The 12808-nt window shown below is 40.0% G+C and overlaps 1 protein-coding gene across 1 annotated transcript in view; it reads right to left on the reverse strand.

The window, feature by feature from the left end:
- Nucleotides 1-10590, reverse strand: part of diaph1 (diaphanous related formin 1) — a 38034-nt gene extending 27444 nt beyond the window's left edge. The window contains exon 1 of the mRNA XM_079351889.1: nucleotides 9706-10590. Within this exon, the coding sequence (XP_079208015.1) occupies nucleotides 9706-9804 (99 nt within the window). The 5' untranslated portion in view covers nucleotides 9805-10590. The remainder of the gene's footprint in view (nucleotides 1-9705) is intronic.
- Between the last annotated feature and the right edge of the window lie 2218 nt (nucleotides 10591-12808).

The following is a 12808-nucleotide window of genomic DNA, read 5'->3' on the forward strand; positions in this document are numbered from 1 at the left end:
GAGCATTGCAACACACACACACACACACACACACACACACACACACACACACACACACACACACACACACACACACACACACACACACACACACACACACACACACACACACACACACACACACACACACACACACACACACACACACACACACACACACACACACACACACACACACGAGAACATGTGACCCGGTCAAACGGTCGGCTTTTCTCCGTTCACTCTCAGCGTGTCTGCAGGTAACGTAACGTTAACGTCCTCTCACAGTCGCTGTAGTCTCAGTCTGTGAACATCTCCACTCAGACTCATTGAAACAGTGCTGTGTTATAAACACTGCAGCTGAAGTGCACGCTGAATGCACGCGTAGCAGGAGCCGAGCCAATCAAGAGAGAATAATGATGCATTATTCTCTGAGGTATTTTAGTTTTTAGTCTGTAATGTTGTAATGCAGGGGGGGGGGGCTTCAAAGTGGAGCAGGGAGGTCTGGGAACTACCCATTTAAAAAAACAATGACAAGCAAATATAACTTTTGAATTTCTTAATTTCCTGATCTGATCAAATTATTTCATCTGTGACTTAAATCTGAACAGAATATAATGCTTTCTTAGTTAAATGTACTGTAACAGATATGTGACCCAAAAACAATTCAGCCGGTGAAAACAAATTTTGACCGGTGAATTTTTTTTAGCTCCCCACCACCTTAGCCAGTGAGTCAAAAAGTTAATTTCGAACCCTGTAGTACTATTAATGTATAATGTAAAGCCCTAGTAGTAAAATAGAAAACAGCAGGGTGTGCATGTGTGAATGGCAGCTACATTTCTTTCACATCCTTTAATAGTTGAACATCTTGCTCCATACTTGCAACAGGCACAGACTGCAATCCTCCATTCACTCAGCTGTGACAGCACGTAGCCCCACGCTGATGACAGTCACGGTGGTGCGCTACACGTAGCAGTCTGAGATTAGCTGTAATCTGTCAAGGGGAGACTGAGGAGTGTCATAGAGGAGAACTGACATTGTAATCCTTTCTAAACCCCCCAATACACAACACAGGTGACATGCTCCTTCAAGAGCATTCATATCTTTGCAGGTTCAGTCTGCGGGCCTGCTGATCCAGCAAGTTGCTAACAAGCAAACTCTGTTTTCAAAACAAAAATAATGCGAGAGAGTTTGTCAACAGATGATGCTCTCTCGCTCCCTCTCATTGAAAGTCAATGTAGATTGCCCATCGACGATTTTTCCCTCCCTATAAATAAACTTAAAAAAATTCTTTAACAGAATAAAAATGACAGTGTTGTGAAAAATGAATGTATTGATCTACATCATCCATATTATATTAGTAACATGCTTTACTCACGTGTGTCATTTAAAAAATTAAAAGTCAGTGGTTGAACAAAAACTGTCTCGGTGTCATGTATCATGTGTGTTTCAGACAACTGTCTTTTAAAGAAGTAGAATTTGGTATTAGAAAAGGAAACAGGAACTTCTTCATCTGAGAGGTTAAGCCAGAATTCGTATCCTGCCGTGAGACGAACAATAAAGGATGTGTCACTCAATTTGTTCATGTCAAGAGACAAAACTCATCATAGGTAGCAACACGCAAGCAGAGCAGAGACTTTGCTCAGGACTGTGAAATGAAAGTGCTCATGCTCTGCTAAAAAAGAAATGAGTGCAACTAAATAACATCAATTCCATAAATAACGTTTTTTGGAGTTGGGTGGAGGTGGCATTAGAGTGGCGGGGCAGCCCCTCCAAACTGAGGTTCAGGGAAACACTGAGATGCTCTTCATTCTGAAAGTTACTGATGGCACGAAAGTGTGTACCACTGAAAGGATGAATCTTAACAGGGGTGTTCATTTTAAGGTACACAAAACACTTCTTAGAGCTTTTAAACTGAATAGCTGGGGCCCCCAATCCCATCTGGAAAGGTGTAGGTGGAGGGCGCTCGGAAGCTATTCAACTGACAGACCAATAGCTGAAGAAGCTCCATATAACAGCTACCTCAGTCAACCATATTCTACAGCATAAGCTTACACAAACCTTCACAAAATAGTCTGATTCCTGACAGTCAGACTAGTCCTCTTGTGATAAAACAAACTAAAAGACTGAAATGCATAGACATAAATAGACAATACAGACAAAAACTAAACATACTGGTGTTAACTACAACCAATCATCAATGTTTCAACATTGCTCATTTGGTTCAAATGACTTAATCTGGCTCTATAGTTTAAAAATAGAGAGGCCAGTGAAACAGCCAGGCTTCTAGAATAGTGCCTGCAGGCTGTTTGAATGTATGTAAACATATTTACTAGTCCGCTGGTACCTCCCTGCACAATAGATGGAAAAGCAGAATAGCAGGAGATAAGGTTAAATAACTATAGCACAAATAAGGAAGCATCCTGTTCACTATTTTTGCACAACTTCCTGACACAGCCCTCAGTATTTGAGAAATAAAAACACATGGTGGAAACACTGTCATCTTGTGTGTATGGGTGTTGCTGCGCAGACCTGTACTGTGTGTACTGTCTCTACAGACATGCAACTAGAAAGAAAAGAAGCAGAAGTATGTTCAACAGTTGGTGTGTGAACATTTCCCATCCTTGTGGTTGGAGTAGTCTGAACACTTCATATGCTGATTCAGTTTCTCACTTTTTTTTTTTTCTTCACTGAAGAACAGACACTTCACGACACTGATTACATAGAGTTGACAAAACAAAATAAGTGAAACACAACTGGTACATTTCATTTCACAGACTTTACTGCAAAAGAAGGCCATAGACATATCAGAGTGAGTAACCATGGCTGTGGTAAACATTCCTCACGTCTGGCCAGAATGCAAGCGTGTATTTGTTTAAGTCTTTACAGGCTTGTTAAATAAATGTAAAAAAGAATGACAGGCAGAATATATGTATCTGTGAACAATCATCACAAAAGAACACAAAAACACCTTGTGACTTGAACAAGGGAAAGTTGTCCATTGAAATTCCTTTCCTCTGACTCTTGTCATACACCTTTGACAGCAATCTAACCTTGTGCTTCCTCGTTATAGTCATTGGCATAACTGTTGGCACAGCAGTCCAAAAATAACATATTTTGTATATTTAAAGATTTTAATTTGGGGTTTTTTTGCCGTTTTTTGATAGGACAGACAAAAAGCGAGAGGAAATGTCCTTGACAGCTGTCGCAGTCAAGGAATCTCCCACCAAGAAGATATAGGGTGGCTCAATAGTGCAACGTGCGGTTTTATTGCAACACCAGTTTCAATTGCGCAAATTTGTTTTTGAATTATGGGTCTGCAACTTAAGATGTTTTGAATTTGACTTGCCTGTTCTTAATCTATTGTGTAATGGGGTTTTTTGTTCATAGCTTGTGTCATTGCCTGTTTGTTTTTTATCTTCTTTGTAAAGGTCTTTGTGAGAAGCTGAAACATATAGAGACAACTTTACAGAAAATTTCTCAATATACATTTTGATAAAGGGCTATGCGGTATTGTGATCTCCCTTTGCCATACTATCATAACCGGTTCAGTACACACAAAAGGCAATACCGAATGCTCAATCTACAGTTGGGTGCGCTCTGGCTCTGACTGTTGCTCTGAGTACTGCACTGGTATAAGCCTTGTGTTTGTGGTCTTCTCCGCTCCTGCTGCAAAACAAATCTCCCCTTGTGGGATAATACATTATATAATATATGATCTGAATTTAAACTGTTTGTTTTTGTGTGTTTCATTTGTTGTTGTTTTTAAATATTGTAAAGCACTTTGTAAACCTGTGTTTTTATAAATAAAGTTATCACTGTGATTCAAATGTGCTGTTCTATGACGAAGAAGAGTCGTTGGCAACTTGGCGAGCTAAATATAAATCTTTGATTAAAAAAAAATCACTCAACTCAAAAAAAAACTCAACTCATAAGTTTTGGCTACGAGATGAGATGGGATTAAAACATAACTGGTGGGCTGTCAGATATTCAAAATCCTTCGCATTTCCCCCACTGTGCGACGTGCGCCTTATATGCCCGTCAAAATACAAGCAGGTAAAGATGTGTGTCCTGCAGGCAAAGAAAATATGTGGGTGTGTGTGTGTGTTTTGTGTGTGTGTGTGTGTGTGTGTGTGTGTGTGTGTGTGTGTGTGTGTGTCAGTAAATGAGCAGCAGAGGGATGATGAGCTGACGTGACAAGGAGCTTTAAAAAGCTAAAGATGGTTTCGTTTTTGTGGGTTTCTTTCACAATGGGGTCAGCACTAAGCAGGGTCCGAAACTAACACCCGCCAAGCGCCAAATGCAGGAAGATTTTCCGTTTGGCGAGTAGATTTCAGAGGGCTATCTGCCACATGGCGGGTAAATTTTTTACCCAAATGTCATCAAAACTATGCTACGAGTATCAAGCGCTTTTTATGTATTTGCCTGCATTTACTTTTTCCTGCTCCTCTCTCTGCTGTCATGACTGTAAGCATCGCAGAGACCGCTGACACCAACATACACGTGCATACACACATTTTTGATTTTGTTTAACGTTTGACACAAAGCTTTGCAAATTTAACAAGGAAAAGTAAAGCTGCAATGAAGCAATATTGTATTTGCTGAGTAGCTCTTTGTGCACTTTTTTTTAAAATCTCAGTCCACATTTGCATCAAGTCTACAGTTAATATCTCGTTGTCATAAGGTTTACTTGTTTTGATTTTCTGGTTAATGACACAGGCACACTGACATCTCATTTATAGCATCTGTTGTGATTGTTCACCTTGTACTGATGTTTGAAGTCATTTATAACACAATACTGTGTCTGGCCCTTTTGGGTCTTAACATTAAAAGTATACCATATTACATTAAACTAGAAGCAACACTAAACTGTTTAAAAAAATTAAGTTAAACCGAGCATTTTCACACAAAACTAACAGGGGTTTTTCCTACCTTCTTTACCGAGTTAGGTAAGGAATTATGAATTTGACTATTATGTAACAAAGAAAAGGACAAATCTAACATTAAAACCTCATTTATTACACAAACAAATGTGTCTTGTTCAAAATGTATCGTGTTCATTTCCTTGGTTAAAGCAAAGGTGTTTGATTAAATGAAGTCGCAGGGGCTGAGGGTCTTCCCCCTGGAAATGTTGAACATCAAACACTCATCTTGTATTCTGATGGATATTTGTGTAGGGCATGTGTTTCCAGCAGCAGAGCAGGAAATATTGTCTTGCAGAAAACTTTGGTCTCCTTTTACTTTTCCTTCTCTTTTGTCATTTGGCACCACAATTCCTAGTTTATCATGATACAGTGCCTCCGCCATAGCTTTGTAACTCGTCACTGCAATTAGAAATTACTAATTCACCAGGTGCTGTACTTGGAAAACTGTTCTCTATGAAAACAGTATCAAGACTGCACGAGGGCTGATGGCGGTACATGATGCCGCCCACCATTTTTGGAACTAGGAAAAACCTTACAGACGAGTTTAATAAATTAATTAAAAACTAAATTGTAATTAAAAAAAACAAAAATTAAAAATAAAAACTATTGATATGGACACTCTTGCTACTTATCTGAGAGACCTTGCTAACTATATGGCCATCAAGGTAGTTAATAATAGCAAGAAGGGAAACAGTCAAAAGTTTAAGTCTTGGATTGAATAAAAACACATCTGAATCAAACACCTGAAGAGACGATAATGGTATTATACTTGTAGTGACTCTGCATTCCCCTGTGTGCCTGCCCTAACAAGTTGGTCAGCAGCACTTCAATTACACAACTCAGCACTCACATCCAGTCAGAGAAAGCAAACAGCCCTCAGCTGAGCCAACAGCTGTTACTTCTTTAACTGTAAAGAAGAGCAAGGACAGAGCAGAGAGAGAGCTGAACCTCTCAGGCATTATGCTCCTTCATGACAGATTCTTTCATTCCAACTGTCTTTATCTCATTAAAGGAGTCTGGATTAGATTTCAGTCTAACTTTACGACAGTAGGCCAGGCTGTAGTGATCCCATATTGTTTTCACATTACTCATCAGCACCACCCCAAACAACAACTACAATTAGCTTACTTCACACACATGCATAAGTCACAAACCCACCTCTGCCGGCACATGGACCAATGTTCATTGTTCAGAAACAGAACCAACAAAGCAACACAAACAGAGTAAATGTATGTTATTATTCGCTCTTATTCGCAAAGAACAGCGAGAAAATAGTATAAAAAAGTTGAACAGAGGTTTGTTCACTGATGAAGGTGTGTCACTTACTGCACCACCTTGAGTGCATTCTATTCCTTCCTTAATCTCCTTATCTGCTTTTCTGGCTTCTTTTCTTTGCTTTCTGTCCAACACCCCCCCCCCCCCTTCTCTCTCTCTCTCTCTCACTCACTCAACGTGTCTCTCCGTCTCTGCCACCCCCAGATGCTGCTCACTGACAGCTCACTGGCTTTCCCTTGCTTAAGTCTTACTCCCTGAATACTCCTGTTCACTTTGAGCCAAGAGGCCCCTGCCACTAGCAGTCCATTAACCACTCCAGTTTCACGCTGGCACACAGTCATCCAATTCTATAGCTCACAGCATGCTCCTCTTCCCCTGAGATGTAGTGAACAGGAAACAGTGTCTGTGTGTGCGCCTAGATGTGCATGTTTGGGGTAGAAAGGAGGCACATAAAAAAGCAAAGGGGACTCTTTACATTAAAAAGAAAATCATTACCAACAGTACTTAACTGTACAGCTTGAGTCAGATCGTGCCACTGAAGAGTCATGGCCTGACTGGCTTAGTACTTTAGGTTATCTTGAATTAAGCATTTGCTGAGGTGGTTCCCCCAGGAAGTAGGTGCAGTGCTGCACAAACGCTCAAACAGGCACAAGACTTTATGCTTAAGGTGCACTTCTGTTCCTCTTTAGAATTTCAAAGAATTAAAATCATCATTATGACCAATGAACACTTTTCTTTCTTACAATTTTCTCCCTTCACATCATTAGTTATCACAACTGTCACAGACATGGAGGAAATCACATTTTTCTAAAACAACGGAAGTAATCCAACATACAGTTGCTTGGAGGCTCTTGGTATTGCATCAAGTATAAGGGGATGTCTTTTCATTTGTCAGAGGAAGGTCTTATCTACATCAAAACATAAACGGGGAAAGCTACAAATAAAATGACAATACATATCGTCAGTATGTTTCATGTAATCTGGCTATTTGTGGATATCTAAAAATAACGTTACAAACATAGAACAATCTTGTATAAATCCTAGAAAAATGAGAGCAACTTCAACAAATCACTTCAAATACTTCTAATTGGTCACCTTGATAACTCACATTTCAAATCAAGGAGTAAAAATATGCATGTATACCTGAGAAAATTCAGCACACATAGCACCTAAAAAGACAGTTCACCTGCCAAACTCAAAAACATGCCCCAGAGCCAGAATCTGTGACCGACAGTTCACCTTGTATCCTAAACAGTTGTCCAAGTCAGTGATCCCTGGCTAATCCATGCTGCCTGCCTGCTGAGTCGAGCCAGTTTGTTTATGTCAACAGAGTTAATGGATGCTGATCTTTTATGTCACTGCTGCCTGGGGAACACAGATAGCACCTAAGGGTGTGCAGCTATTATGACCAGGTTCAGACAAAATAAAAAGGAAGTTATAGGTACCTGCAAGATCAGCTAATAGAGTTTGATGCATTCTTGTTCAACAAAGTGACATGTTATAGTTGCACAAAAGACACAGCCAGTGATTTGAACTGAGACACACTCAGACTCAGGTTTACAGACGTGCTTATACTCAGCAGGGGAACATTTGGGGAGCAGCATGTCAGTGGGGGGTAGAGCTATAGTAATTATTACAAGGGTAACTGTTTTGTTATTGTTTAGCTGATGTCCAAAATGTCCTTCTTTTATAGTATACAAAAGTTACTGTATGAGTTGAAGAGGCTGTTCTGTAACGTTTTCCTACAACACACTATTTCAGAAACGTTTACTGTGACAAGCACAAGAAAAAGAGTTAACTGTCTGGATAATCCACCCACACTGCTTCATTCAGTCCTAAAAGACACAACAGGCAAAGCTTTTGGTTTGAATACCAAATATTTGTAGTCGACTGACTGGACTCCACAGTAAACACATCATGTCTAATCATCATTGGTGTGTTTGAACGAGGTGAAAGGGGACAGTGATGAAGTCAGAGATAAGTTAATCCAACAGACAAGATAGTTAGGGGGACAGAGTCATGCCATATAGATCAAGCACACAGTACACATTTCTACACTCCTTAACCTGCCTCTAAACTCTGACTGTGCTGGCAGATCAATTCTTCCAGGGGGCTTCATATTTCTGAGTAACTGGTAAAATAAAGTCAAGGGCATATATTCATCTAAGATGGGAAGTTTTGCTGCATACACAGACATGCACAGACACTCAAACACACACTTGTATTGTATTAAGTGTCTCGTGTACAAATTGCATAACTGGCTTGTATTTGTGCCTAATGTTTCCTTATAGCCTGACTTAACCTGTGGATAATTTGTAATACCTCTCACAATACTTGCTTCATTTCCACCTATTTTGGTCTTCTCTCTGCAAAGGCTGATAAAGAGCTTACATTTTAAGTATTGTATAACTTTGACAGCTTATCACTTTTCCAGTATACTGCCTGGATGCCAGAGTAGACCAACAGTATTAATATGCCCATTTCTTTCCATCAAGACCATGACTTTTAGGTCTGCAACAAAACTACAAGACTATTTTACAAACAATTTAACAGTTTTTGTGCAACATACTCAAATTGCTCAAATTCCAACCTACAAACCAAAAGTTGAATATTCTTTAAATGTACTACTCTTCATTACCAAAAATTTTTTTTTTTAACTGAATAGACAGATCGATATTCAACCACATATTTAAAAATAAATGTGTGTTTCATTCCTATCGCCTTTGGAGTGTGTATTAAATGACTTGTAAACTCTGAAGCATGGATCCATGTTTGTGTGGAGGCATTGTTTACCCTGGCCACGCGTGTGTTTTGTGCATCCTCTATGGTTACTGTTTGTCTTTGTGTTAAATATCAGTTTTCAGCTGCTGCTAGACATGGCCAAGGAATTAAATTACACAACAGCTTGACTGGCTGAAGACAAAAAAACCCCCATCACTTCAGGTGACTGTTGCTCTGCTCCCAGAGTCACCTTTTTGAACTCCACGTGCTAACACAGCCAGGTAGACTCTGCATGATGTCATCACAACTAAGTCACCATGAGAAAATTCAATGTGTCAACAGTGCCACACCTTTCGAAAGAAAGTGAGCTCATTCATTTCACACACACCCCTATAACAGTTCTAACTGTACTTCTTTGTTTTAAAGCATTATCAGGTTCAGTATTTATGTTTTTTTAATATTGTTGTATAAAACGGTATACTTTGTAGGTTTAAAATGTGAACGTCTTTTGAAAAAATTGGAGGGTCAGTTATTTCCTCGTATGCTGACACTTAATTCATTTAATTTGAACTGGACCCGGAGGACTAACATGGTTATACTAGGTGGCTGGTGCTCAGCTTTATGGGGTTTGAAGGTAATAACAGGGATGGTGGCAGTAAATTACTGTGTAGCTTCATTACATATATTAGAGCAAGAAAATGTAACCATCCGTAAAGTTAGGTTCGATATGTTTAAACCAAAGTAATCAAACAGGTCATAAAAGTGCTATAAATTATAATAATGAATACAATAGTTGGATACTCACAAATTTCTTTTTCCCATCTCCATCCTCATAGTTCTTCTTTGCTTTTTTGTCCTTCTTTGGACCAGCAGCTGAGGCAGTGTTCCCTGTGTTGGGATCCATAGTTGTAAACTAATCCGTTTCCTTGAACAGAGTGTCAGACTAAACCTGTGCGGCGGTAAAGTCCTGCACCTAAACTTAAAAAACAAAGCTGCTGTACTCAGACGGGTTTCCTCAGCTTGCGAAAGAAACCAGTGTTAAATCCCTTGGGCCTGCGCTTGTGCTGTAGCTAACTAGCCACGATTAGCACAGTGCTGCTAATGATTTGGTAGCGAGCCAACAGGGAGCTAAGCCGCCCGTCTATTATGACTGAAGGAGGGAAATTCAAAGCACAAACTTAAGTCCCCACGACAAAAAGTTTTAACACAACCTGTTGCTTTGAAGGAAATACAAACTTTGACTTGTGTCCACTAGTACCCACGAGTCACAATAACCGAAGCTTGGTCAATGTGAGTGAGGTGACAAATCCTAAAAGTAAATGATAGTAACTGTGCTAAGGTTAGCTCCGCTAAACTAGCTTGTCAAGCTATATAGTTTGTATAGTCCCGAGAAGAGAAAAAAACTTCGTCGTCCCCTCTTCTCTGTTTCCGGAGACAACACGGTCGACGAGTTGGTGTTAGAGATTACTATGACCGACGTAATCTCTCAAATTAGTTTCCATGGTTCTTACAAGTTTAGTAAAGTTTTCATTTAACCCCTGAGTGACAGCAGGGACAGTTAGGTCTAAAGCGGGGCAGAGCACTCTTCCTGTTCTTCTGTCAGTCCGGTCAGAGCTGGTTGGGGAGGAGCGTGTGCGCGCGCTCTGTTGTTACACCTGAGAGGATTTGATCGAGTCAGTCAGCAAGAGTTACATACAGAGGCATGCTTTCAAATTACAGTTATTACTGTTGTGTTGGTGCATCCACATCGTCACTGTGTGTCGTGTATGTAACACCACAAAGAGTGATGTAGCCCTGCTGTGTCATGTAGGGTTTTGTTTTTTTTCCAATTCCACAATAAAGAGAAGAAAATGAGTTGGATGGCCGGTTGGAAATTAAATTAGGAGCGTAGAGTAACACTGCATGTTCCCTAATTCTGGAAAGTATGACAAATAGGCAAGGTGGTTAGGCCAAGGGCACTATTAATCATATTATGGAGTAATTCAGATTGACTAACATATGTTTAAATTCAACAGTAGTCTATAATTAGCCTAACAATTGAGTTTAATTTAAAATTGAAATAAAGATTTATTTATTTTTTGTTACCGTATAACAGCGTTTCAATTTGAAAAATAGCCAACTCTTCCCCTCCTGTTTTATTATTTGCATTTGCATGTTTAAAATGGAGAAAACGTGCAATCAATGTGTATGATCAGTCATACAGCTCATGCCATTATTTATAGGGAAACATCATACAACATTAAAAATATCTCAAAATGTTCGCCGTGACGTTTCACATCTCTTGATAAGAAAATATTTTCATTTTACAGATCCGAAAAGAATTGTGATTATTGAGATATATATCCCAATGTGCAAATTCTGCACTGATGATGGATCACGTGTTTCATCTGCCATATCTCCCTTCCTTTCAAAGAACAAGAGGTGCTCTACTCGGGTGTCTCATTCTGTGGGCTATTTTCTAAAGGCAATTCAGGGGATGTTCACCATGTGGCGTATGCACTCTTAACTTGAACATTGTATGTTGTAGTCACCCCGTTCATTAAAATAATAAGACACGGGGCGCCACCAAGCGGTGGCACTATGACCCAATATCGCATGTTATACAAAACTTAATCTTGGAAACTGTGTTGTATCCTTTGCAAATTTTCCCCTTACAACGAAATGACTTATGCGAATCCAGTTAGGTTATATTGCAGGTATTGGTCAGATGTGAAGCCTCTCATCCTAGTAGTCCACATAAGTAATGACTACATCGCCTTGGTGAAACTTAACATCTTGTATGACACATTCAGGAGTCACCAAATGAAACTCATTGAAATTCTTAACATGCGCACACAAATGTCCACGCACGCACACACGAGGATTACAGAGATAACCTCGTCTATCTGTCTCGGTATGTGAGATGTGTTTCCGACAACAAGACTGGGGAGGATTTGCGCATGGCACTGGAACCGACAAAGTTTATCGCACAGGACTCGTCATAAAACTTGAGCCCCGAGTCTTCATTCTCCGGGATATTGGTGCCATAAATAGTGGGGGAGAGGTTAATTAAAAGTAAAAGTGCAGAATAAGGCCACCTGCCCAGTGGCACTCACACCTGCACAGCGCGCGCCAAGAGATTAACAATTGACAATGGCAGCTGAAGCGCCGCCTTATATACAGGTGATCTTTATGAGACGATAGCCGGCGTTCTATTGTTTAATCATCACTTCACAATGGTGGACAAAACAATGAATTTACAGTCTACAAAATATACAAATTACTGCAGGCTCTCTGTTAATATCTGTGACGCTCTAATGTACAGAAAAACTGATTCTTAGAGGGAAGTATTGCAAATTTAAGCCCATTCTCCAAGTTTCAAGTCAATTCTGTAAGAAACAAACACGGTTGGGAGTTAATACCAGAGGAATAAACCATTTATTTATACGGCGCGTAGCCTTGACACGGGATGCTGAATTGTTTCACATTATACTTGTCGACTGCACACAAAAAATACATTAGTCATTAAATTTAGCATAATGGGGCTGTGGACCTTTGAAGTGAAATCGGGCCAAATGACGTAGCCTAATTCTGGGTCCTGACCAATCATATTACGTGCTGTTCTGGATTTTCATGACATTATAGCATCCAATAAAACTCACAAAGCTAGACTCATGTGTCCTGTACGTGTAGCAGGAGAAGTATATTTCAGGGGGAACAGTTTGTCTTGAAACCCCCCACAGGAGTTAGTCCCAAAGATTAGTCCTGGTGGTCTTGCCTACTTGTAGGAGGTCCGGGCCTCTCTCAGTGACCTGTCATATGGCATGGAGGCGAAGAAAGAGTTCCGGAGCTGGCAGTTGATGAAGAACACAATGAGCAGCACTAAAAGGAAAAGCAGCAGGCACATGACTATATAGGTGATCAAGTCC

This window comes from Symphodus melops (assembly GCF_947650265.1).
Source record: "Symphodus melops genome assembly, chromosome: 9".
Lineage (NCBI taxonomy): Eukaryota > Metazoa > Chordata > Actinopteri > Labriformes > Labridae > Symphodus > Symphodus melops.